This window comes from Amblyomma maculatum, chromosome 6 (genome assembly GCF_055883805.1).
Source record: "Amblyomma maculatum isolate TAMU_Amacu chromosome 6, ASM5588380v1, whole genome shotgun sequence".
NCBI classification, from domain to species: Eukaryota; Metazoa; Arthropoda; class Arachnida; order Ixodida; family Ixodidae; genus Amblyomma; species Amblyomma maculatum.
The window spans coordinates 126,042,616-126,070,374 of NC_139349.1; the positions used below are offsets into that span (position 1 = coordinate 126,042,616).

General features: G+C 45.2%; 1 protein-coding gene across 1 annotated transcript; it reads left to right on the forward strand.

Annotated features, from left to right (window-relative positions):
- Positions 1–964: 964 nt before the first annotated feature.
- On the forward strand, positions 965–27,556 carry LOC146186717 (uncharacterized). The gene is made up of 4 exons (XM_084605726.1): positions 965–3,996; positions 6,065–6,368; positions 24,770–25,242; positions 27,170–27,556. The coding sequence occupies exons 1-4, from the start codon at positions 991–993 to the stop codon at positions 27,401–27,403; spliced, it is 4,017 nt and encodes a 1,338-aa protein (XP_084461852.1). The 5' UTR covers positions 965–990; the 3' UTR covers positions 27,404–27,556.
- The last annotated feature ends 203 nt before the right edge of the window (positions 27,557–27,759 follow it).

Consider the following 27,759-nt stretch of genomic DNA (forward strand, 5'->3'; position numbering starts at 1 on the left):
GAAAGTTCGCCTTCACATTGGGCACACAGGAACCCTGATCAAACTAGAGCCGCTTTTCAAAGTTCTGGGAGGCTCCTTGACGTGGGTGAAGGGCGAGCGCGGATGTTGTTTGTGTGGTACTGTCGCAGAACTTTTATATGGACAAGCAGAACTGCTTTTATTTAATGAGAAGCCGCTGAGTGGAGCCATCAACTACATCGTGTAATTTTTTTAAACGGAGCCTACGAGTTCATTAAGTGGTATTTGCCTCTATGTGCCAGGCGCGTCGATAGTCCGCATAGAGGTTGGAAAATTGTCATCGTCACTGGCGTCTGGATATTAGTCATTTGTTGTATCCTATTCTGTGGAGCATCAACATTTGCTACGTTGAACAGATTTGAGGATTGGGCTGAGTCTTTACGTCAATTTTTCCTTTCAGAAGAAATGCTTAGCTGCCCGGGCCGATATTGCGTTATCGAAATTATCTTCATTATTTGCGTGCGTCCTGATAAGAACGGTAAGCGAGGTCCTAAGACTATTTTTTGTTTTGAATCAAAATTTTATATGTGGTGGGCAAGTGCCTCTTCACAAAGGAACCTTAATTTTGCGATATACGGCGAAGTTTTCTCGAACAAAAAAATCCGATATTACTAGAGGTGGAAAATGCAGTTTTTGGCATTTCAAAACGTTGAAAGTTTGGATACTTGCTGCTTCTGCGCTATGATCTTGTCATTAATTAATTTTCGGTCAGTAAGTTTATGCAAAGTTTAGGTTTATAAAAAGCATGTGATGTCAGAAAGAAAGAAAAAGGCAATGAAATACAGGCTTTTCAAAGTACCCTTGGTAACACAATATGGGGACAGTTAGACTAGCACTGAAGAAGGGAATAGTCATTTATGATGTGAAAAAAGAGCCTTTTCAACTGCATACATGCTACATTGCTACAATTTATTTTGCAGATGCCGTCCTCGTGACATGGAGATCTTACGGCTCCGCAGGGTGCGGGCCCAGATGACAGACACGCAGTGCCGTGTTTTGCCGCCCCGGTGCCGTTGGCTGCTGGCGTGGTTTCCGGCAGTTGTGGCCATGCTTCTATTGCTAACACACCAACTCAGCGCCGAAGAGGTAGCCAAGCAAGACGTTTGCCCCTCGTGGAACAGAAAACCCTGGTGCCCGTGTTACGAGTTCGACAGTGATGTTTTCCTCGAGTGCAACTCAGTCACGCCTGACCAGATAAGGAGCACTCTTCTGGAAATCCACAGCCCTGTGAAGATGCTCAGCATCTACAACCTCCGCTCTAACATGACTACATTGCCAGCCGGCTTTTTTGCGAACAGGACTATATCGCGATTGTTTGTGTCCAACACTCAGCTGGTGACTGTAGAAGATGGCGTCTTCGAAGGTCTGGAGGACTCGCTCGAGACCTTGTCCCTAACCCAAAGCAAGCTGAAGGAAGTTCCAAAGGGTGCACTCAAAGACCTCCGAGCCCTTCGTTCTCTAGAGTTAAATTCTAACAATATCGAAGCATTAGAAAGCTACGTATTTTACGGACTCCAGCTGACGAATCTACAGCTTTCCAAAAACAACATCACAGACATCACCGAGTATGCGTTTGGTGGCCTTGAGAACAGCCTGGAAGAGCTGAACCTAATTGACAGCGGTCAGCGCGAGTTTCCCCTAAACGCACTGAGAAGACTACGGAGTCTGAAAGCACTAAGGCTAGCCGAAAACGAGATCAAGGACATACCGGACGATGGATTCACAAGGTTCACGGCCCTGCAAAGGTTAGACGTGAGTTCAAATAAGATACGAGACCTCAACGAGAGGAGTTTTGTCACCATGCCACGGCTCACCTCCTTGTCCCTTCACATGAACCAGCTGAGTGACCTAGATGACTCTTGCTTTATCCACCTTCTAGAGCTGGAAGCGTTGGATCTCAGCCAGAACACTATACACACAATCGGAAGAAAGGTTCTAACGCCATTGAGGAGATTGCGTACCATCGAGTTGAGTTCCAATCATTTACACAGCATAGAAAGTGGCACGTTTCGAAACATGACTCATCTTCGCGAAGTTCTGCTTACTAACAATAATATCCTGCGAATCACAAATGATACCTTTCTTAACTCTTCGCAGATATCGGCATTGTTTTTAGCTAACAACGCCATCACGCAGATTGAGATCGCCGCCTTTTATCCTCTACCGCACTTGTTCCAACTTCACCTTTCCCACAACCAGTTACGCTCAATACACCCCACAATGTTCAAGAACAACCGCGAACTGCGATCTCTTTCCCTGGATAGCAATCTTATTGCTGACCTGTTTCCTGGAACGTTTCAGGAATTAGTAGAGCTCAGGGACCTCCGATTGGAAAACAACCTGTTGAAGAAAATACGCAAAGGTGTGTTCTACTCTTTGCCCAATTTGCAAGAGCTTCACCTGCAGTTCAACCGAATAGAGACAATCGAGAACGAAGCCTTTCAAAGCCTGGCTAACCTCCAGCATTTGAATCTTCACGGTAACAGGCTTACTGACGTGGGAGACATACTCAGTCGGTATCCATCTAGTTTACGCTCCCTCATTTTGACACAAAATGAAATCAGCAACATGCACGCGGACAGTATGAGCGGACTCAACAAAGTGGACATCCTCTGGCTTGACTGGAACAAGCTCAAAAGACTGAAGAAACAAATTTTCCGTGACCTCATCGAAGTGGACCGGCTCCATTTAAATCATAACGAAATCATTGCCATAGAAGACGGGGCATTCGAAAGGATGATCAAGCTGAGAGCTCTGTACCTGGAGTACAACACCCTCAGTCACGTCAACACGGACATGTTTAGAGGTGCAGAAAGCCTGGAAGAGCTTTATCTCTCGCACAACAACATTATGGATATTGAGCCGCAGACATTCCAGTCATTGAAAAAGCTTCGAGTGCTTCACATGTCCCATAACCAAATTTACGTCATAAGGAAGTATATGTTCGAAGGTCAGATACCCCTCCAAGAACTGTTCCTCTCTAGCGTTATGGCAGAAGATGTCGAAGCGGGGTCCTTCCTCGACTTGACATCTCTCACACACCTAGATATTAGCAATAACAAGCTGATCAGTGCCAGGGTTGACTTCTTGTACCTGCCAAGTGTGAAGCACCTCGACCTTTCGGGCAACAACCTCACCGGTGTTCACGATAACATCTTTTATGGCCTTTCTTCCCTAGAGACTTTGAAGGTCGAAAATACGGAAATAAGCCCAATCACAAGCAAGCTCTTTGAACCCCTTTCTCAGCTAAGGATCTTGAACATTCAAGGCAACGCCCTTGGTTCTTTGGATGGAACACAACTTAGGGGATTGGTGAACGTCACCGAGCTCCACCTAGAGGGTAACAACCTGACTTCCTTACCATCAATTTCAGAATCAATGCCCAATCTTCAGGTCATCTCACTTTCTCACAATAAGATAAGTTTAATACCGAGCAATGCGTTTAAAGGAAATGTGGAGCTAACCAACATAAACTTGACTGACAACCTTATTTCGGAGATAAGCCAAGGTGCATTTCGCGGTCTTCCGAGTCTAAAGGAGCTGATTCTTGCCGACAACACACTCACTTCTCTAAAATCTTCCTTTGTCGATGACCTCGGCACAATTGAGCAGTTGTCTCTGGACGGAAACAATCTCACATTCATTCCCAACGTGCTCCTCACTTCGAACATGGATGAACTTAGGACGCTCAGCCTAAACCGCAACCCAGTGATAAGGCTACGCGAAGACTTCGCGAACGAGGGAAGCCTGCCTGCTCTGCGTACCCTTAGCATAGAGCACGGCAACATCTCCATCGTGGCGTCAAATGATTTCGTGGGATTTCCAGAGCTATCAACTCTCTCGCTTCGGCACAACAACATCATGAAGGTCTCGCCCGGGGCCTTCAAACCTCTTAAGAAGCTGCAGGTGCTCGACCTAGGGTACAACGCCATCGACATCTTACCTTCGGAGCGTTTCCAAGGCATCGATCGTCTGCAGGTGAGTATACATTGCAGTTTGAGACATACCCAGCCTTAATGATTCAAGAAGTTAAAGTATGTTAGTCCTTTTACCGATAGTTATGTAGATTTTTTGATTGTAGCTTCCTTTCGAGAATATCTCCAAGCTCCTTTGAGTAGCATCATTTCTTGAGAAGACATTATAAATCCAACCTCCTCGTGAACGTAACATCAAGAGCCAGCTTATAGCTTTTACAACTGAAGTGAGAGAACCTGGAATTGTTGTAAGGGCTGAACAAAATGTTTTTTTTTTCTTTGTCCCGAAGTGGACGTAAAATCGTCCACCATGTGAACTGGCATTGATCGCTGAAAATGATAAAAACTAATGAAAAGGAAAGCCCCTAGAGGTCTAAAACTATACTACGTGAAAACGTGCTCCATGTGCCTGTATGTGCCGTGATTGCAGCGAATTTACCAGCGGCGACTTCGTAAAGCGGTGCCGAATTCACCCCTCCCGTGCAGCTTACTTCTCATGATGCAACTTCGCTTTGCTGCTAGTCGCGGTATGTGTCAAGGACTGCTGACAGTGGACTTTTCCGGCTCGTCGGCGAACGCCGCTTGCGGTTATGTCTCAGCCAGCAGCAAAACAAAACACTTTTGTGGGCATCCCAGAAGGCGCAAATATTACACCGGTCCATTCAGCAAATATATTAGCGCTGTAATCGTGGCAAATTCCTTTGTAAGGAACGCGCTTGAATGTGAAGTTTATTTTTTTTTAATTTCGCGATTTTTATTTTTGTCGAATAAAAATGTCTGCGCTAAGGCCCCCTTGTCAAAAATAGCTTTACGGACTTTCATTGCGGCACTTGACAACTTTCCTATTCACACTTGAATGCTTAGAGTGATATATAAAATATGTATTAGCTGATGTCAACTAAATCGCAACGACCGCTACAACATGATCCCTATCAGCAATATCTTCATTTCAGTTATTAAGAACGGTCAAACGTTTTGTTTATTCTGTTTCCATCTTAGATGGGACATCATGTGTATAAAACATACTTTTACGACGGGCCGCGTAATTTAACAATCTCCTCCTTGCAGAAGTCTATACACATCACGAACACAATGAGCGGGGACTTCAGCCAGAACTCGTATCGACTGTTATTTATGGTGAAAGGTGGGAAATTTTGGCGCTTGGTATAGATTGCGGCAACGTTAAACAACGATTAAATGGGTTCAGCTTGGCGCCGAAGACGCACGGTAGTTTCATCTGGCATGTAATAGGCAATGAAAGCTGCTTGTTTTTATCCCCACATGACTGCGCATGAAAAGCACATACCCGAACTTATTGTTACGGAATTCACCAGGAAACACCTCAGTGGCAGAGTTGAATTTGTCCGTCCTTCTATTTCGGTCTGCCGCGGGGATGGGGACGCGGTGTTTTCTAGCCGATGTCGATCTGTCTTTTTTTGAGAGAAGCTTTTGTATCTGGTCGAGAGAAACAGTTAGAATTACTGCTGTCCTTCGCATATTATGCAGCGGAAAGTCCTTCTTTATCGGGCTCATCTACTAGCTGTTTTCTACATATTTCTACATACTACAGATCACTTCCGTAATGTACTAAGACGCTAGTTATGCTGGCTTAGTTCGCACAATTTTGTCTTATGTCGGAACCGAGGTATAGAGCAAGCAACTTTATCTACTCTCCAGCCTGTGGCGAAGTCCACCGTGGACCATCGAATTCGGGCAGGGACTTGTAAATCAGACCGGATACCTAGTGCTCTCGGCCTTGGCCATGAATATGTACGGGCGAGTTAAAGGATACTCGGACAATTTACATTTGATCACCGCTATTTCAGTGCCGGTGGTACTTATGCGTTGCACCCCACCGGTTATTAATCTTGCTTTTGACATATCCGCCATCACTCGTTATGTTCTAAGTGGTTCCAATTTTTGTCAGATAGAAATACGTTCTCCCTCTTTCTTCCTCATTCTATTAAAGGGATCGTAACACATTCAGAATGAACCAAATTGATGCATAACTGCTTTGCTGTGAAAGTTGCAAGGGGACAGAAATTGGGATTATGGGTACGTTCCATTTGAAGGTGATCAACCTGACGCGGAACCACATCGTGGACCTGGCGCGGTTCGGGTCTGATCTACGCTACCTGGAGCAGTTGGACCTGTCTTTCAATCGGGTCGCCCGTATTCACGAAGGCGTCTTCAGCAACGTGAACGGTCTCCGGTCGCTCTGGATGCGCGACAACCAGATCGCATGGGTCGCTGTCAACGCCTTTGCGAACCTGACGGCACTGGTGAGCCTCGACCTACGCAACAACCGGCTCGCCTACCTCTCCAGCTCAGTGCTACAGCCAATCGAGGTCCGGCTCGGAGAACTGCTGCTCTCCGGTGAGTGCAGCGTTCATTGGAATTGTCAATGTGGATGTTGAAAATATGCAATCAAATAATATTTTTAGGAAAATTGGAAATGAAACCCGGTGGCCGCAGTCCCGCAGAAAGTATGGCTCCGAAAACCTTACATTGGTCAAAAGGGACTGTTTGACTTCGGAGAACAATCAGCAACCTGCGCAAAATAAGAAAATTTAATTCTATCATTCTGGTTTACGTTACAGGTGAAAAGTCGATTAAAAATATTTCTCAGGAAGCTTCCGCCGGTCAAAAACACGTAACGGATCTGGAGAGAATATAGTGTTGATTTAGATAGGGTACAAGGGAACATGATGCCTTCGAACTGCGAGGCACGCACTATATGCCACAACAAAGGTTTCTTGATGCCGCAATAATAAACGCGGTCGAATTAAGTAGCTGTGATTTTCAGTGTGGCTGGAAAAACAATTAAGAGGGAATAAAAAGGCACCAATAAAATAAACGAGACGGAAAATTGAAAAAAAAAAACAAATTTTGCACTGAGGCATTCATTATTGGCCTTAATACTGCGCAAGGAGTCTCTAATTCCCTGCCTAACTTTTCCTTGCTCTGTGTTAAAACAAAACGTGTAATCAGAGATAGATATGAGCAGTGACAAATGACCAACAATGAAAATGTACACAGTTAAGAACACAGAACAGTACACATACCACACATCATAACGGGAAAATGCATCACTAACCCCTTTTACGTATGGAAAAAAATAGGCTGCTCGTGATGACCACATATATGTAAATTGTAATATCAGTGTACATGAAAATATACGCATCGTTGAATATTTGGCAAATAAAAATAGATATAAACTGAAGGTCTGCCCTTCAGAAAAGGGGTTCGCGAGAAAAGGGTCTCGCCCGAAGAGTAACAATTAATTCCAGTCTCTTTTAAAAACACCATTTTATTTCCGGATAAACGCAGAAACATTAAATAAAAGGAGCAACAAACAAGGAAACGCCAATGAGCTGGAGACATGCTGTCGACGCGCACGACATTACACTACCAATGATAAAACAGAACGAGGGTCGGGGCTTCACCGCGGCAAACAAAACACACTGCGGCGCGAACAGGGCAAACGATACGGCCAAACCACTAGCTGCGGCACAAGAGACATTGCTACTGGCATGGCAGCAACTCACGCGAATACGCCTAGGCCGTTTCTGCAGGCACTCCTTCTATCTTCGTGTCGCCAGTCTTCTTTCCGTCGTCCATGCACACCCGCTGGCCGTGACGCTCGCCGGCCGCCCCGTGCTGGCCTCCCCGCCGGGCCAAAAGGCCCCGCGCCTTGCTTCCGACGCGCTTATCTACGCTAATGTTTTCGACGCTAACATCCCGCACCCCAAGATTGGCTGCTCGCTTATGCGCACTCGCACTGCCCGCGCAAACACAATGCAAACAGGAAGACGCACGCGCGGTTTAAAGCACTTAAAGGGGCTGCGGAGCCCCACAAAAGTTATAGAGTAATCGCAGGCACATTACGTAATGCACATGTGTGCTGTTATGTATACAAGTGTGAATTGACAATGCATTTACATTACATCACATGTGCCAAGGTCGTTTAAAATATAACCCACACGCGTCCGTTCCACATGGAAACTAAAGGGCAAGACAAAGATATTAGTCAAAACATTAAGATACATTCATTAGTCAAAATATATCAAACGATTTTGCTGCCCTCCTTTTTGTTCCCGCTGCAACAAGAGAGAAGTCTATGATGCAGTAGAGAAGGTTCAAACAACACTTTGTCATATTGACCACAACAGCAACAGTTAATGATCAGCAATAAAAATGAAAATAGACCCCTTAAAATGACTTGGGTTTAAACACAAAACTGAGGAAGCAAGGTCGGCCTTCAATGCTGCCCCGATCTGCCTAAAGTTCGATGCGATACACTCGTCGAAGGCGGCTATGTCTCGAATGCACAAATGAAAGCGTCTAAGTTTGTTGGCTCTCTACAGCGTCTGCGTCATGGGTGTGCCTTCGCTGATCAAAACCCGTGGGCTGCACAATTACCATGAGCGTCACCTCATTTTGAAGCGAAAAGCTTCACTACGAGAGTCGGAGCCGAGCTTCGCGTATGCCGTATGCCGCGACCGAGTAACGTCGCATGCAGCGCAGGTGGCCGCAGAGGTGTGTGACTCCTCTTCATTAAAGAAGAAAATTAGTCTCCATCCTGGAATCGAGCCTCCATTCCTTGGATCCCCAGCCGAGCGCTTTACCTCTGTGCCACTCGCCTACCGCGAGGATGATGGCGGGTACTGCGACTGGCGCGTAGTTTGAAAGTACCCAAGACTAAAATAGTTGTCACTCAATTAGGGTGATGTCAAGGATGTGACGTTATCCATCTGCCGTCAGCTATAAACCAAGCGGGAATGAGTGCGCCCCAACGCCGGCGGGCGGCGCTTCTTGCCTTCCGCGAGTGACAGATGCTGCGCATTTCTTTTCTTGTAAACAAATTATAGAACGCCGGTGAACTTAAGACACGTTCTAAATGAAAGCCAAGGAGAGTTTAGCTGCTGGCGAACAGCGCAGAAGACTGGAGAAATTTTCTTCTAACTCCGAGGTAGTCACTGCTTTCCGGTACGTATATACAGGCATAGGAGAGCTAGCCATCTATCATTTTTAGGCTTGTCGTGCTCTATGACGATGATGATTTTGAAAATCACAATTTTAGCATCTCCAAGACTAGCTACATCTCCGCGTGCTCTACATAAGCTTCTGCTTTTGACTCGAGGCGCGGTTCAGTTACTGTCAGATCCCCACTCTCATTTGGGGGAACCGGATCACTTACTGATATGTGGGCCGGCGTGTAGTTTACCTCGCCTGAAAATGCCACTACGGATTTCTCACCGATAGAAAAGGCTCCAACCATTCTTTTTTTTAATCAGCAGGCGGCTCGACCAAGACGACCAAGGTAACCCTGGAGAGTTCTATTCGAGGCTCGATCGGTTCGCTGCTGCGGTCGCGTTGCTCGCCGCTTCCCCAAGCTGCATTACATTCTCTGGTGCAAGTTCAATTTTCTCCGAGGCTTCCTCGCTGTATAGATATTCTGTTACAGCGGTTTTCTACTGATGCGCCAAATCGGCAAACAATGACTTACCCTGACTCTTTAGCAGGTGCTGCTAGCTGTTCGAGAAGAGGTAGGAAAATTGTTCTAGGAGTGCGCCTGACACAGCGGCTTTTGTGTTAAGTTGTCCAAAATCTCCTTTAAGGTAAAGCATGGCGACCGGTGAACAGGAACTCTGTTTCCTGGCCACTTCCCAGCGTATTCTTCCGTAAACTCACCCGTTTACCTTAATATCACGCGTACAGTGGCTGGATTTTGTCTGTCTCTGGAATTGTTGCAAAAGCAATTTTCTCTTCGCAGTTATTTGCGATGTGCCTTTCCTTTTTGCAGTTATAGCACGTCAACGACTCCCGCCTTTCAAAAGATTGTGTTGCATCGTTGTCCTGGCTAGGAACGTCGGTAGCACTCTGAGAGCCATTCTGCCCTTTCCTTACCGTTTTTGGTTTCATGAGAGGCAAGCCTTTCCGAGACTCGCGACGCATGAATGACTTCTCTTCGTTGGAATGCTTCGAAAAAACATCTGTCCTCTCTGCTTTTTCTACACCCAGTCTACTGTGCAGTCTTAGGCGGGTGAAATATTCATCAGATAACTCTGCTGCCTTGTTTAGCCTAACCTTTTACAGCCTGTCTAGCAATCAGAGACGGACACCATCGATGTAACTGCACAACTGCTCTATAACGCGATGAATTCTACGATTTTACCGCAGTCATCGTAAACCCCTTCGCCCTTTAGCCACTCAACTAGTTCGGCTTTTTGACGAAATGCGAAATCAACATGCGACACCTTGCCCTTATGCGCATAGCGGAACTTCTGCCAGAAAGATTCAGGCGACAATCTGCACTACCGCAGTAGCGCTTCCTTGACATCGTCGTAGCTTTTAAATGCCTTTTTCGACAGGCACGTAGTGTCTTCCGATGCCTCCCAAGGATGCAAAACTATCGCATTCTGTGTCCAGAGGGGACCGCCCGATGTCATTCCTCTCGCACGTATGCTCATATTTCACGAGGAATTTAACCGTATCCTCGCCGACGGAAAAGGGCAGCATTTTTTTTTGTACGCAAGCTTGCCATAAGGCATATTATATAAACTCATGTAAATGGTTTTCCGTGAGGAACCGGAGCAGGCTCCCGCTCTTAGCGTTGTCGGTGAGCCAGTTAGAAAAGTCCTCTTCCCTTGTTGTGGTTAGTCCCACTTCGCACAGAATCTGTGTCCTTGATGCCCTTATCCCTGCACAAGTCCATAGCAGGTGGCGAGCATCCACTTCTGCAGCTGGTGTGGAACACTTCGGGCATGTGGCTGGTTCGATGTCTGCTTGCGATTTCCATCGGCATTTTACCGACGGGGTAAGGGCCACCCCAGCTCTTATCCTTCTAAGGGAAACCTCCTCCCATCTCGTTATGGTACGAGGGAGTGGGAATGTACACGGGGGAATGAGGGCACGTGTACTTTTCCCTAAAGAGGATGCTAAGATGGGAACAGCGAAGCGGGCATCGAAAGGGAGCCTGGTGGGGGGCGCATTAGTGTTTGGAACTTTGTGTGTGAGGTGGTCAACCTTTCTCTGCTCAGCGTTCTCAGCATAGTCTTGTGTCCAATGTATCTGGATGCATATCTTGTTTTTTTAGTGAGTGCGTGGATTTCCTGGGTAACACATAGCGTCTTCGTCACTTTCTTCAGTTGTTTTTATGGCGGCTAAGGAGTCTGTATAGATGTGGGCTTCTGTTATGGAATCTATTTTATTTATGGCCTCCATAGCATCACGGATTACATAGAGTTCCATCACAAGCGGGTCTGGGTATTCTGAAACATATTCTTTATGTACCTTTAGCTCGCTGTGTGATGGACTAGTAGCTGCTGTTCTACCGCCATTTTCTATAATTGATGCTGTCTGTATATGCAATGCAGGTACCTGGAAGTGCATCAAACAGAGGTCGAGATGCCAGCTTTTCTTTGCGACGAAGCCGAGTGGTCTTGTGTGTCGTAATACTCGTGAATTCCCACGGATGGGGGTCAGCCATTGGTGGTGTTTGAACTGCCATTTCGTTGTACAAGGATGCTATGGGCGTAACGTACTTTCGCTTCATATCCCTTGTTGCCTCTCGTTGTTCAATTAATTCAACTCAAATAAATTGTTCAATTCAAATAAAACCGCGGCAGTTGGTCGCGGTTTTGGAGACCATTAGAGTGAACTGTCGTAGAAGCAACACTAGGTACTGGCGAGCCATTTCCGAACTCCAACTCTTTCACTTTAAGCTCGTGCTCATGGCGTTCTTCTCCTTGCTTTTCCTCCCGCTCACGGCTTCCTTTGCCTCCTGTTCACGTCGTTTCTCTTATTTTTTTTTCTCTACTCACGCTGACTCCAGATTTCTACCCAAACCTCCGCAGCTTCCTCAACCGTATGGCCTTTAGTCAAGATAAACTCAAGGATTTCCTTTTTTTTCGCTTTCTTGAGCCCAAATCAGTATCCAACTCCCCCAAAAATTGGAAAAGTTATCTGACCTTGTAACTCTCCATCTTTCACACCGGCCAATTGCCGTTCGCCCCGGTTTTAGAGTATACTTGATGTTCGATAACTCACTCTAGCGAAACACGCACAAGTATTTTACACTGTACCTCTTTACCTTGCGAGCATCCCTTGGTTTTCACAACACTTTTCAGTAGGTTTGAAATACACAAGCTTAACACAATGATACACCAATACACCAAACCTGCCCCTAAGCTATCATAACCTGTGTCAAAGAAAGTCTGGTGATTGAGGAAAACTCCAGGTACTCACTGCGCCGAGCTGCCCGCCGCCGTTCAATCAGCAGCTTTTGCGAGGTCACCGCTGCGAACTAGTTGCAAGTTCACGTGTGGGACATTTCAATGCTGCGAACCACTGTTATGACACGGTCACGCTTCGGACGTCCCACCGCTGATCACCAGTGTTACGCCGTACGGAGTGTGGCCCGTAGCTCTCGTCACCCGTTTCGTGATCGAGAGCTGCTTGCTTCCTTGCTGGAAGCAAATAAACCTAGTCAGCGTCGATGAGATGGACAAAGACGTGTTTATACACACCATTTACAGGACATTATGTAATGCAAATCACTGCGGGGGCCGAAGACTGCAAGCCAGTCGCAACTGTACTCGCAGAGAGACGTACAGCTGGGGAGGCTACGCGTACCCTGCTTGCCGTGTAGCCTCCTTGCGATCGGCACTGCACTTGACGAACGCTCGTGAATGTCTCGGTCTTCAGAGGCTTACATAGCCTGGAAAGCCATTGGCACTCAAATTGCGCAATCCGGGGCAGCACGTGACGGCGGCCCGAGAGTTCCAATCAGCGAGGACGCGTATTGCTCCCTTCCGATCGGTCGAAGTGCAAATGCGACTCGCCGACCGGCTCCGGGTTGACTGGGATTTTGCGCATTTGTTTGAACACGTTGCTCACCGTTGCTTCCTTGTAATGCACCGCTGCCCTACAGAGCACATCGGGGATTGCGAAGGGAGCGTTAGGAGGATAAGCTTGACGTTCGGTTGAGTGCAATGCAGGGGGTTGCTAGGGCCCAACAGCGCGCACTAAAGACGCGAATATAGTTCGACGCAACGCACGCGCCCGCGTGCGCTCGCGTGCGCTCGCACACATCGCGTTACGCTGGCGAAAACACTCCGTTGATAGTCCCGCGAGCGAATATAGCGTCTAATTTTGGTGCAAGAGACTACGATCACGGGATACCGAGCAGCAGTGCGCGGTGCATTGACAATGAGAGCCGGCGCGTGAAGAAATGTGCGAAGTGCTTGTGAGAAACGAAGTGTATTTGTAATCGAGTGGTTAATTTTCAATATAGCCATTGTTCCTTTTCGTATTTTATTTGTGTGACCAGTCGTTTCTTTCACTACTTCAGAGTCCAGCAGCGCAAATAGAACGCGTGTGAACAGATAAGGTGGAGCTGCGGTGTCTTGACAGGTGAGCTGTTCGCTGCTGCTGTGTTTGGTTTCATTTTTATGCTTGCCGGCCAAAGCGAGTTTCCCACTTGCTGCATGCACCGTTATACCGTAACTTTTGATCTTTTTTTTTTGTCTGTCCTTTCTATCTGTGATTGAAGAATGCTATAAGTTGTGGAAGAAGCTTAGAGATCACTTTACCCGCGAACGGTGGAGGCTGCGAACGGGATGCAGACGGCCTGCGGTCGGCGATCTTTCTACGCATGCTCCTAAGAGAGCCGCTGACGGCGCGCAGCGCTGAAGTATAAAGGGGATTCGTCTGGCGTAGCGAAACCGGCTTAGCGTGACTGACCGTGAGCGACGCTTTCGCGCGAGCGGAACACGTCGGACTATATACGTGCCTTAACGTGCACAGTACAAGACGCGACAACAAATTTGCTATATGGGCATCTGAGTATATAAAGACGGCTCAACTATGTCCTGATAAGTCCTCTGACTTTTTCCTATATATCTTTTGCAAAATGTGCCAACGCAAAAGCAACTGGACGACATTTTTTTCCTGCTCAATATGCTCTGTTGTATTACTTACTACTTTCATTCACTGCTGTTGCTGTGTTTTTATTTCTAACGTTCTAGTTGTTACCTTCCGGACACCGTCTTTCATCTCCCTTTACTAGTAGCCCTTTTTTGTTCCCTGATTTTGTTTTTTCTTTTGTTGGATTCAAGAATAATTTCAGCGCCATAGGCACCGGTTTCTGCTATATTTTGTTTTTGTCCTCTTTCCTTATATTGTGGCGCTGAATTCCGGAGACAGGTGCCTTTCAGTGTTTATGCATGTCCCTAACAGCAGAACATTGCTGTAGGCTGACCCGAAGCGGAAGTTCACATGATATTTGAAGGTAACGCGTATTTGAGAGAACCTCATGTAGTACCATCCTGTCATGAAAATTATGCTAGCGATTCGAGTCTACTCCAGGTGTAATGAGCCAATTCCGTCCAGCTTCTACATATATCCTACATGCGGATAGAGATATTTTACTATCTGCGGCTGCCGGGTTCCCGGTAAACAGTGAGAAATTTAGGTAAACACCACATGCCACCTATGATGATCGACAGGTGGAGAGCGGAATATAGCCGTTAACGCCACGTGTCATCTGCCTCAGTGGACACTTGGAGAACGGGAAATTCCCATGAACACCGCATTTCACCAGCGACTGTTGCCAGGTGCAGAGCAGGAAATACACGTTAGCATCCCGTGTCACCTCTTACAGATTACAGGTGGGCAGACGTAGATTCCTTTAAATAAGAGGTGCACCTGCGACGATTAGTAGATGAAGGGCGGAAAGACCTATTAACACCCTTTGTCACAAGTTGAAAAGCGATGGACGGGAAATTCTTTTTAACCCCGCTATGGTCTGTGACAGTAGCAGGTGAAGGGCAGGGGATTTGTAAAGATCAAGTGCAACCTCCCAGAATTGGCCGGCAAAATATTTACACACACACCCCGACGCCTGGCAGTTTTCGGCTTCATTGGCGCAGGAACAGGCAGCACCTATTCTTGCTTATCTCCCACGTTTTTTGAGCTTGTCCTTATGCACCCTCGGCGGCCGCGAGCAACATGCACACATAAACATGTGGCAAACATTCGCGCTCATCTCCCTCGTTTTTTGAATAGGGTCTCATGCCCACCCGGATATCTCAGGCAACATACAGATTCGAGCAAGAATCACCTTTTGAACTCACCACATGAACTGCTAGTTTCTATGCGGAAATCAACATGGAAAATAAAAGCACGCTATAGACCTGGACAGTACTGTAAAACCGGAATTTGGTGGGCAACTAGGAATGAAAACTAAATAAAAGCTCAGTTCAGTTCAGTTCAGGCGTTCAGTCGTGTCCGACTCTTCGTGACCCTATGGACCATGTCACGCCACGCTTTCCGGCCTCACTATCTTCTTAACATCATATAGCTTCATCTGCAATGCCTCGAGAAAAAAATACAAATAAAAAATAAAAGCTAAAAATAAAGCTAAAGTAATAAATAAATAAAAGCTAGGATAACTTAAATGCAAAAGCGATAAACAGGTTCATCCACAAAATAAAGTCTGATGCAAAGAGTGCCAAACATAACTTAGACTACACTGAGAGTCCTGCTTTATATGTGCTGTCTGAATAAATAAAAGGCCTTTTCATTAATCAAGCCACACGGCTGTGCCTTAAAAACGCAGACGTCCCTTTTAGGGCTAAGGACGCGGAAATGCGTTATTCACAGTTTCTGCCTTATTTATCATTTTTGTTTATTTTTGCGGCCGCCGTTCATCCCGGTCTGTGCTTCTTACAGCGTTCTGTCTTCCTTTGTGACTGCCCGAACTTCGCGCTCCCATCGTGGTTTTCACACGCGATGCGTTGATGGCGTCGTCCTATTATTTGAATGAATGCCCTCGACCCAAATGTCACCGGATTCTTGAAAGGAGACAGCATTTCAGGCTCAGCTAGGGGCGTAATTGTCTTGCCGCCTTTGGGACGGCTTTTTGAAGTAAAAAGAACGCGCGTATCCCACATTACTTTGTTATTTTGGAAGCGGTTTCTCACTTTTACTGTTTCTTACTGTGATGCTTGACGCATCTTGAAACTTTGGGCATACGCTTACTTCATGTGCTCTTTTTTAGCTGAGTCACACATTTAAATATTTTAACGTTCCAACTCATGATGCCACTCATGATGGGAAGAGCTTCGCCATGCCTCAGTTTGGATTAGGTTCAAAAACTCTAGGATGTATTGTGTTGAAGTGTTGCAGCTGCATTGTAAAATTGAATGCTGCAACAATTCTTATTTACTCTATTTTTCTTCTCAGGCATGCCGCTGAAAAATACCGAGCATTTACTCCTAATAACATTGCAATCTTCTGCATCGCTTATTGAAAATTTTTATGGATACATTGTCGCTTTCGAATCACTAAAAGAGACAACGACACTCCGAGCATGAGATACTGCACCTTTCCTCTCAGGTTGTCATTCTTGGACAACATAAAACCAGGTAAATTTGTCAGTGCTAAAATAGTTTATCAGTTTATAATCCACAGACAGGTCGAGTGCGTGCCTGCAAGACTCATGACCAGTCAGACTATATAGAGAAATGCCCTTTACTTTATGTATCGACTAAATCTCTCGGTGTGAGGTTTCAGGACGTCTGATGGTGAGATTAGAGAGGGCTCAATGCGCTATTTCCAATGACAATCTATGGATCATTATTAAAAGAAAACGTCTAAGGGAGGTTGAGCGCTAATTTTACTAACGGTTCACTCCTCTTTTCCACGAGTCAAGTGCAAATCTTGAAGCCGTTAAAAAACGGTAGATACCCGGTGTAACAGGGCACCAAATCCCGTGCCTGCCACCCCAGAGGGGGTTTAGAAAACCACTGGTTTATAGCTGCGGGCCCAGGTGGTTAACGCTTATTATTTTTCATCACAACCTGAGAAAAGGAGGTCAATACAGTTGTGCACTATCCGACAATGAGTACACAAATTTTGCTAGAGACACTAGGACCGCCTACGTGTGGGAATATAAAACCCTACTAAAAGTTATACAGGAAATTATATACAGGTTTATTTTACAGAACCTCGACTATAGGATTGTCAGCTATTTAAGGAAATTACTGTACTGGCAGGAAAGTCCGGAATAAAACCGTGCGGAGCTCTGATACCGGAATGTCCTATATTGTTGATGGCCCTCATTTCCGGAAAAATACGAGTCCCTACGCTGGAAAAACTTGCAACAATATAAAATAACACGACTGCAAAGAAAAATGAAAATATAAAACAAAAAATTAAAGAATTTCCTCCAAAGAATCTGGATTCGAACTTCGGTCCTCACACCCTTGAGTCAGAGGCCTTAACCACTACTCCACAGTTTTTTTTTTCTTTATTTCCTGGCTTTGGTTCATACCATTTCACAAGAACACAACACGAATAACACAAAACAAAGTACATATTGGAAGGTCATCATCAGCCAATGTCAGGCTGGCTTCGTCTCAGTACATTAAAACTCCCGCAACGACAGCAAAGGCTCTACCCTTGAGAGCCATTCGGGAGGTTCAGCAGCCACTTTCTGTATGACAATAAACCAATTCACACTTTCTCGAAAGTATATTCTAGCGGGTCGAGCATCCCTGTCGCAGTGATAGCCCGCCATTCTGGAGCGCCATATAGAGTGGAGGCCCATGAGCATGATTAAATCATACGGAACGCCATCTTCATTATCAATGCTTAAATACCGGATGCCGTGGGAGTCTAGTGGAAATTCTTTCTTTATCGTACGTTGCAAAACATCCCAGAAATAAACCCCTTCCCAACAATGCAAAAACACATGGTCTATTGTTTCCGGCTGCTTGCAGATTAAACAGTGCGCCCCTACTCCACAGTTTTATTTTCTGACATTGTATTTATTATACAGAAAGGGTTATGTACACAGACTACAATTCCTTCAGCCATTGCTGAGATGCACCACAGAAGACACAACTTTTTAAAAGGCAGGCAAAAATAAGCACCGTGTCACCAGCGGAAACCAAGCAGGTTGAAAGTCATTTTCTACGAATCATAAGTGTCCTTCATTTGCAGCATCATTCTGCTAAAATAGAGTCTAGGTGGAACAACAGGTTCAGCGTTGCGATCCAACATGTGTGTCTTCCACAAGCTATGAAGTTCAATAAGGAAAAACATGTCATATGGTTCGTAATCAGATTGTGTAACAGCAAGATACCGCACACTGTACGAATTTACAACAAGGTCTTTCTTTAGAGCTCTTTGCAGCGCATCCCAAAAAAAGAATTGCGTCCTTTCAATTATTGAAACATTGCTCAATTATTTCGGGCACATCACACAGACGGCAGTTTACAGAAGATACAAAAATATTTTTTCGATGGAGCCATGTGTTAACAGGTAGAACTTTCACCTTGCACGAAAATCATTTTTCTTTAAATTGCATACTCCACAGTTTGTTTCCTCTATTGCCTGACTTTTGCAAGACAACACAAACACACGCAAGACATTGATATAATAAGCCTGCCAGGGGCTGGCTTCGTCGTTCTAAAGTTCTTTTAAATCCATCAAAGGTTCTACCTTTGGCAACCACTCAGGATTATCATCGACAAACTTCACAATCTCGATAAAGCAATGGAGAGCCTCGCGGATGCGCGCCTTGCACGAATTTGTTAACCACGACTCCACAGCGGTGAAGGTAAGAGTGGTTATGATTCTTTATATGTAGCTAATAAAGAAGGGTTATCCGCGTCCCGCATCTTTACAATGCATCGCTTTCTTGCAGACAAACCTCAGAATGTCGCAATTTCCCAGTGCTGATGTGTTTGTCATTGTCTTCGAACCTGTATGAAAAAGAACTGAACAAGGGTAAATGGGGTACGCCTCAGTTCGCAGATGAGCCAACATTTCCACAAGTGGACTTGTCTTCCTCAGGGCATAGCGATAATCACTGGCAGGTGTTTAAATAAGAAAAGCTGGGGAGGGGAAAGTAAGTGTGTAGGAGTGGGAAGAGAGGATGGGTGACAAGAAAGTGGATCATGAAGTGAAAGAAAAAAAAGAATCTTCAGCATGTACTTATCAGCATGCAACCAGGGATTCTGTGCCCTTCAAAAGAAGTAAAAGCCGCAGTACCAAGAAAAACTACAATGCCGGGTAGGTGATTAGTCACCACTTTAGCCGGTTTGGTGCAGATACACCTTACAAAGGGATAGGCTATGCAAAGGGTCCTGATAAAGCATATATCTAGGGGGACAATTCTTAAAAAGGAGGGGGTAGGGGGGAGTACAAAGTCACAAGGTAATAACCGCACAGAGAACCACAACTGACAAAAAAATAATAATCTTAAGTGTGTATCTCAACCTGGAACCAGAGATCCTGTGGCCTACAAAAGAAGTAAAAGCGGCAGTACCAGGAAAAAAACCCACAGTACTGGGTAGATGATTAGTCACCTCTTAGGCGGGTTTGGTGCAGATACCCCTTACAAAGGGAGGCTTTGCGAAGGGCCCTGGTAAGGCATATATCTAAGGGGGACAATTCGTAAACTTTCTGCAAAGGGGGGGGGGGAAGTACAAAGTCACAGGATAATAACCGCACAAGGAACCGCAACTAACATGAAAAAACAAGAAATACAAAATAGCAATAAAATAATGTTTGAGGACAAAGTCAAGCAACAAGCTATAAGGAGGAAATGGGTTTAGAGGAACCTGTAAGGTTATGCTATTGCGGAAGGGAATAGAGTGTACATGCGTTGTGAATAAACTGTACAATTAATGCTATGTGAGATTGTTTTCCCGAATAGTTATGAGGAAGACGGAATATACCTAAGGGATTCTAACGTTGCCTTAGATACATTTATTCCTGCTGGTTCCAATGTTCTAAATTTATGAATTAGATATGCCTCTGTATATTTTCTGTCCCTTGCAGATTAAAAGCCTGACTGGAGAATATATAATTTAATTTCTTCGAACTTATGGTCTTTCTGATTGAAATGCTGGGAAACCGCTTTCGGGAGGTTTTTGCCTACGTCTGCCCGATGTCCATTAAGCCGTATGTTCATTGGTTGTCCTGTCTCTCCGATGTACTGTTTATGACAGAAAGAGCATTCTAGAAAGTAGATAACATTTGAAGATGTGCAGTTAAAGCCTGATTTTATGTGAAAAGTGAAATCGCTTGCATCGCTTTTAACCGCAGTGTCTTTTTGTATATGACTGCATGTCTTACATCTAGGTCGAGAGCAAGGGCGTGGTTGTGCTGGATGCGTGTTGTCGAGTTTAGAATGTACTAGAATATCTTTGAGGTTAGCGTTAATTTTGTATGTTATCCTTGGTGCCCCCAGAAATATTTTTTGAGGCGTTCATTACACGTTAGCATGGAATGGTATTTCCGCAGAATATTGTTTATGTTCGGAAGGGCATTGGAGTATTTAGTTACAAAAGAAGGTTTGCGTTCATTGTTGGCCTTTGGCCGTTTTTTTAGCACATCGTTGCGGTTTAAAGTGCTTGCTTTTTCGAGGGCCGTATTAAGGGAGTTACCGGGATAGTTTCTCTGGATTAGTGTTGATTTCAATAAATGTAGTTCGTTTAGGTAGTCACTATCATCGCTTACATATTCTTCTAAGCCATGTCGCCTGTCCTACAAATATTCCTTGCTTACAATGTCTCGGATGATGATTCGTAAAATCTAGGTATTGTTGCTTATCCGTTGGCTTTCTGTACAAAGAAGTTTTAAGTTTTCCATTTTCCACTCACACCGTGGTGTCGAGAAAGTCGACTTTTATTTGCGATAAACAGTACATCGGAGAGACCGGACAACCAATGAACACACGGCTTAATGCACATCGGGCAGACGTAGGCAAAAACCTCCCGAAAGCAGTTTCCCAGCACTTCAATCAGAAAAACCATAAGTTCAAAGAAATGAAATTATATATTCTCCAGTCAAGCTTTAAATCTGCAAGGGACAGAAAATACAGAGAGGCATATCTAGTTCATAAATTTAGAACATTGGAATCAGCAGGAATAAATATATCTAAGGGAGCGTTACAATCCCTTAGGTATATTCGCTCTCCATCATAACTATTCGGGAAAACAATCTCATATAGCGTTAATTGTACAGTTTATTCACAACGGATGTACACTCTATTCCCTTCTGCAATAGCATAACCTTACACGTTCATCTAAACACATTTCCTCCTTATCGCTTGTTACTTGAATTTGTCCTCATATTTTTATTATTATTGTTTTTTTTTCATGTTAATTGCGGTTTCCTGTGCGGTTATTATCCTGTGACTTTTTGCTTCTCTCCCACCCCCCTTTACAGAAAGTTTTAAGAATTGTCCCCCTTAGATATATGCCTTATCAGGGCCCTTCGCAATGCCTCCCTTTGTAAGGTGTATCTACACCAAACCTGCCTAAGTGGTGACTAATCATCTACCCTGTACTGTGGATTTTTTTCCTGGTACTGTTGCTTTTACTTCTTTTGTAGGCCACAGGATCTCTGGTTCCAGGTTGAGATACACACTTAAGATTATTCTTATTTTTTTTTGTCTGTTGTGGTTCACTGTGCGGGTATTATCCTATGACTTTGTACTCGCCCCCTACCCGCTCCTTTTTAAGAATTGTCCCCCATGATATATGCTTTATCAGGGCTTTTTGCATAGCCGGTCCCTTTGTAAGGTGTATCTGCACCAAACCGGCTTAAGTGGTGACTAATCACCTATCCGGCATTGTAGTTTTTCCTGGTACTGCCGCTTTTACTTCCTTTGCAGGCCACAGAATTCCGTGTTCCAGGCTGATAAGTACATACTGAAGGATTTTTTTTCTTTCACTTCATAACCCACTTTCTTCTCACACATCCTCTCCTCCCCACTCCTTCACACTTACTTTCCCCTCCCCAGCTTTTCTTCTTCGGAAGCAAAAGCGTATTTAGATCCCTGCCAGTGATGATCGCTATGCCCAGAGGAAGACAAGTCCACTTGTCGAAACGTTGGCTCATCTGCGAACTGAGGCGTACCCCATTTACCCTTGTTCAGTTCTTTTTTATACCGTGCAAACCATTTTCTTCCTTTCGTTCTACCTGGATCTTCGAACGTGTGTAATTTTTGCGACACACAGAGATATGCGGTGCACCAACACTTGTAATACTGCTTGTTTTAGCTTCACATGCTGCCAGCGGAGCACCGGCGTCAATGCATTCACTTCCGACAAGGTGTTTTGCATACGTAAAGAGTCGAGGAAGCGACGTCCGCTGTCGGGCTAATCTGTGCATATTTCGATGACCAGCGATGTGTTTCATTTATTCTCTAGTGTGTTTTTATCCTCGCTATCGAAAAGCTACGTTCTTGCTTGCTTTTTTGCGTTGAAGGTGGCAGATCTTGATCAGCCGCAGATACGAAGATGCACCTCTAGATCGTACAGCTGCAGCGTCTGTTGCACGCGCAAAAGCCGCGGGATGCGCGTATGCATTTGCTAGCGCACACATCCACGGCTTCACATCTTCTAGAGATTTGTGAACCAACGCGTACTCCACATATACAGAAAAACTGTAACGTATAATATGTATTGTTTTATGCTTATTTAGCGCGCAGGCATAGTCCTATGTGGTAATTCTGGTTGAGCTTCACCATCCGCCCGAATTGTGTTGAGAAGCGGAAATACTTTGTCCCGTATCAGGTCCATTCATGACGGGTTTGTCCGGTTTCAGTTAAACCAGGCCTGGCCTGTCCTCTATATAAGCTCAATACAGGATTGGTCTGCCCTGTTTGATATCCATACCGGACTAGGATGTCCTGTTTGAGATGCACACTGGAAATGGTCTGTCCTGTACTAGCTCCATATCGGACCGCACAATACGGATTGAGATTCATACCGGACATGATCTGTCCGGTCTAAACCTGTTTAAGCTTCTTATAGGATTCGTCATACCGGTATGGAATTTATACGGGATAATAATGTGCTTGGTAAAACCCGTTTGGTGCGATACGGGATTTATCACTAGGGAAGCATCACTATTTGTGGCCGCAATGTATTGACGAATATATTTAAATGTATCAATTATTAGCAAGTATTCTTCTAAATGGGCATGCTTTAAACATTCCGCATTGCCACCGCTTCCCATTGGTGCTATTATTCGTACTGGGTTCGTTTTTGCTGGATTGCCTCATCTCGTTGCCTGCATTCATCGTCCACGGCTTATTGTTGTAGCATTGCTTCCGTCTCTGCCGGTATTTCTTACTCTGGGCTCACTTTCGCCGCAATTCATCGGCTACCTTTTTAGATGGCGGAGTGCTGCGTTGATGGGTGACAAGATCACTTTGTGATCGCATCATCCAGTGCGCGGACTTGACTTGAACCTTATAAACCGGAAATGGGGTCTACGCTAGGTCTACTGACCCAAAAATATCCGTGGTCCGTCGTCACACATCTTTAGCGGCGAGCGCATCGCACATCTGGCGGCATTCTTGCGACCCTTTGCTTCTCTATACCGCCGCCGCGCTTCTTTTAAGTCGAATTATTTGTAAGGTCTGCCTCGTGTGTGTGTGTGCGTGTGTGGAGGGTTCAGTGTCTATCGGGCACATAACTGTGCGAGCCGGCAGACAACGTCAACTCTGCTACATCGGGAACTGCATGTGTAGCGTCACCTACTCAGAACCAGTTTGCCCACTCCGCCATCGCACTTCAGCTTGCCGACACCTATCATAATCAATCATTCATCCGCTTCGCACCTGCTTTATTGGCTGTCTACATGAAGACGCTATATTTACAGGACGTCACCAAGTGTTTATAACACCGTCGGCACAAGGATCTTCAGAGTTTTGGGCTAGTAAAGCTTTTGGTTTAACGTGAACTGCATCAGTGTACAAACAAAGTAGCTAATTGTTTTAAAAACTGAATCAAAGCACGAAATAGTTTACGAACTTATAGACAACCTTAAATTACACAAGCTCGAATTTAGTATTCTATATGATATGATGAAGATTACACTTTTTGCATATTATTTGTGGCTAGGTGCGATTTATTCTTGCAGGGGTTCGGAACGAGCGCTGCACGCTGGGGCAGGAAATTGCCATAGAGGTGGAAGCGGCAAGTCGGAAATTAATCGACACATAATGCAGTTTGCTAAACAATGTTTTTACATTTGATGGCATCAAGTAGCTTCATCGGGTAAACAGCAATAAATTTTGTGAGCAGTAAGTAAACCAACTGTGCACGTTTGCGGTTGAAGTCCCACTATCAAACTCGACTAATCTGCACCACGAACCGTCTTCGTAGCCATTATGCCTGCTCAGTTTATGTCAATTCTACTATTTTGATACACTGGAAACTGACAAACTAAATTTATTATGGCGTTCAGGAACTCGAATGTACCGGTCAAATTAAAAGAAATCTTTATATTTGCTATTGTAATACATACCATGGCAGGTACTGAAGAAAGAGTGCGTGCTGAGCGGGCGAGCTGGGGATTATACAGGGGATTTTCAGGCCCATAGCTAAGGGCAATATTTGACTTAAACGCCTTTGATCCCTTGTAGATAATTCACTACTTCAATGTGTGCAGAAGGCTTAGTGCAAAGAAAAGGCAGAAACCTTAATGATGCATATTTAAATTAGTGTACTTCATCATAAGAAACATGAAATAACTCGTGTTCACATGCTCTACAGTAGTTAGCTTTTCAAGAAAAAGAAAAGCTCTATTGAGGTGGAACAGTGCCAGTTTTCTCGAGAAATGTAAGGCTGATCCAAATGAGACAAACAGCAGTGTCGCATCGTTATCATAGTTTATGCTGTATCATTGTTTGTATATCTTGTGTTTTGATTGAGCTAACCAACACCTTGACATCCACGTTACAGGCAATCCTTTCCACTGCGATTGCCGGCTGTTGGGCCTGTGGGAGTGGCTGCAGGACCACCCTAGGCTTAACACGCGAAGGCCTAGCTGCGCCCAGCCTGATAAGCTGGCCAACCAATCAGTGGCCTCACTACACCCGGTGGACTTCTGCCCCGCTCCTCTGATGACGTCGGCAGAGGTCCGACGTCTCGAACACGATCGGCTCTCGCTGGAGTGGGACGTGCAGAATGGTACACTCATCGGTGGCTTCCTTGTCACGTATCACGCCACGTCGGAGCCCGCGCCTGCCGCGGGCGCGTCGCTAGAGCCTGGCGTGCGGCGCTATGAAGTTGATGGACTGCGCGCTGAGACCTGGTACACTGTGTGCGTCACGGCCACAGGAAAGTACCTGCGCAGCCTAGGGCGCCCCACGCCCTACACGGCAGATGTCGAGAGACCATACGACATGTCCACGAACAACAGAAAGTGTCTGCAGGTAAGCAACAGGTCTCTCTTGATGTGAGCCTCAAAACTTTCATAGTCCATTTACTTCTAAGATGAGATTGCTTCATTTAGGAAGCGTTATTTTGCTAAAACCAACTCAAAATCACCTGCGAAATCAAGGTATGAATTCTTGCTCAAATAAAACTCAAACTGAATTACACATTGACACCATCGAATATCAAAATAGCACATGTGTTCAGTTGCACGTGTTCCCAGTGTCTGCAGAAAAATGTGTCTGGATCGGGATTTAAATAAAACCTCTCCAGAATGTGTACTAATCATAATACGTTGCATCTAAGCAGTTCGTTGAAAAACTTTTAACTCTGTTGAAGAGGCATTCTTACAGAAAGTAAGTAGGTCACAGCTTCTGTTACGAAGCTTGGAAACGACCAAGCTTGCGTTCCCAGCTCGCAAGAAGGCAGCGTCAATTATGGTAAAACGAAGTCGGAAACATGAATGATACATTACCAGAGCGAAATGGTTCCTTTTTTCGGTCTTGTATTTCCTGTTGTGGGTATTATATCTCAACAAAAACTGCTGCTCAGTCATTTTCTCTGTCTTTAAAACGTATATATAGTGTCTTGGCAAGTTCCACGTTTTACTCGCTATCATTACTTGCACCCTGCTTAATAAAACGTTGAAGTGCACTGTTTTCGTAAGCCTTGCTGCCCTACATTTCAGCTTTGTCGGTTCACATGGCCGACTGTTTTAATCGTCTACGTTCCACTTTCTGGGGGAATGGCTCTTCGCCTATCAAACCCAGGATACAGTACGATGTCCATTATAGTTCAGCTTCCTCTTAAAGCTACATCCTCTTGCGTTCCTACGCTGGTTGTAGAAAGATCAGAACTGTACTAGAGAGATGCTCAAGAAATGCCAGGTAACATCAGGTGCACAAAAAAACCAAGCGATGAGTTTGGCGAAGCCTAAGTGATACGTGCTAGCATCTTTGACAAAAGGCAGTCCGTTCAGCAGTGTGACTAAGCCCTGGAAGCGCCTAGTAAGAAAGCTGAAGAAGGCAATCTGGAGAACAATATCATTGCAGTCAGGAGCGAGTGGTACAGCGATATCGGCTTAGGATTGGCGCTCCCCATGCAAGAACACACTCTAGCGTGCACTTCAGCGACGACCATAGAACAGTAAAAGCTGAGGGGGGGGGGGATAAGCTTTACCTTGTAAAGAGAACCACATTGAAGGCCAGATATCTATTGGTGAAAAACGCAGCAATTGTACTGCTAGATGAACTGCGCTTTCATGCGAGTTTTAAGACAACCCCATGGCAGAACATGTAGCGTCAAATGGCGAACCCTATCATGCATCTATTCGTGAGCATTCAAGCAGCGCTTCCAAGCATTGAGCGCACAACATTGTTAAGGATCTAAACGTCAGGATCCTAGCATTGTGACGCTAGGCGTACAAAGTTATTAAACAATTCGCCAATGCTTTTAGCACGTTTGTAGAACAAAACGTACAAACCAGTCCAGGAAGCAATTTAACGTCGACCATGGTCGTCTTTTCAGTAGTATCGCTGCGCATGGGCTAGTGTCGTTTAGTAAGACATGTATTATTTTTTTATCATAGTTTTATCAATCTGTCTAGCCAGAAAAAAGCACCGCTCAAGTAGGAGTGTGTATCCATGTGTACGCAGCTGTCCATTGAGCAATATGAGAACACCTTCACTGAACTTGCTTACGACCGCTGTACGAGCAGTGTATGAATTTAATGGTCATTTTTGCAAGGAGCACGTTATATACAAGCGCTAAAAGCAGTGCAGCGCCTCAAGGATTACGCGCAGAGAGCATTTCTAGTGGTCCTGGTGAATATAGCAGTATGGGGCATCCCAAGTTGTTTCATTATCTGACTTGAAAATAATATGGAGTTTTTCTCGTCTTGCCGTGCACATTTTCGCTCATATGCAGGTACGCACCTTGGCTCGCACCGACCGCACTCGGGTGACGCTCTCCACACTTGGTATGATCCTCGGTGGCAGCGTCAGCGCCGTCCTTGTGCTAGTGCTCGCCGTACTGTTGACGGCACTCAAGTTCCGGCGCCGGCGACGCCGCCGGAGACCGGCCAAGGCGCAGGAGGTTCCACAGGAGTACATCTCGTACCGACACTTCTCCATCCAGAGCAATGACGGTGTCTACTCCTGACAGCGAGAGCAGCGCCTCGCGCAGGGCGACATTGTTATCGAGTGATGACGGCGGCGAACATGCTGCGGCAACATTGACTCTAAGGCAAGCGCTTGCCCGTTCACACTGGTTGTTTGCAGAGGTGCGATATTTGGTTTTCGTTCAGTGTGCGAAAGGCGCTATGACGCACTGAGATCTGAGACCAATTGTGTTCCTGTAGATTGGATTCTTTTTTCGCCTTTATTGCCTCGTTTTCCCTAAAGTAATTTTTTTATTTTTTTACTGAGTTGGTTACTTTGGAAAAGCTACGATTTAGGTTAGAGAAACGAAAGAACCTGTTTTTAACGATTGATCTGATTTTAGTCGTATGCTTAAGA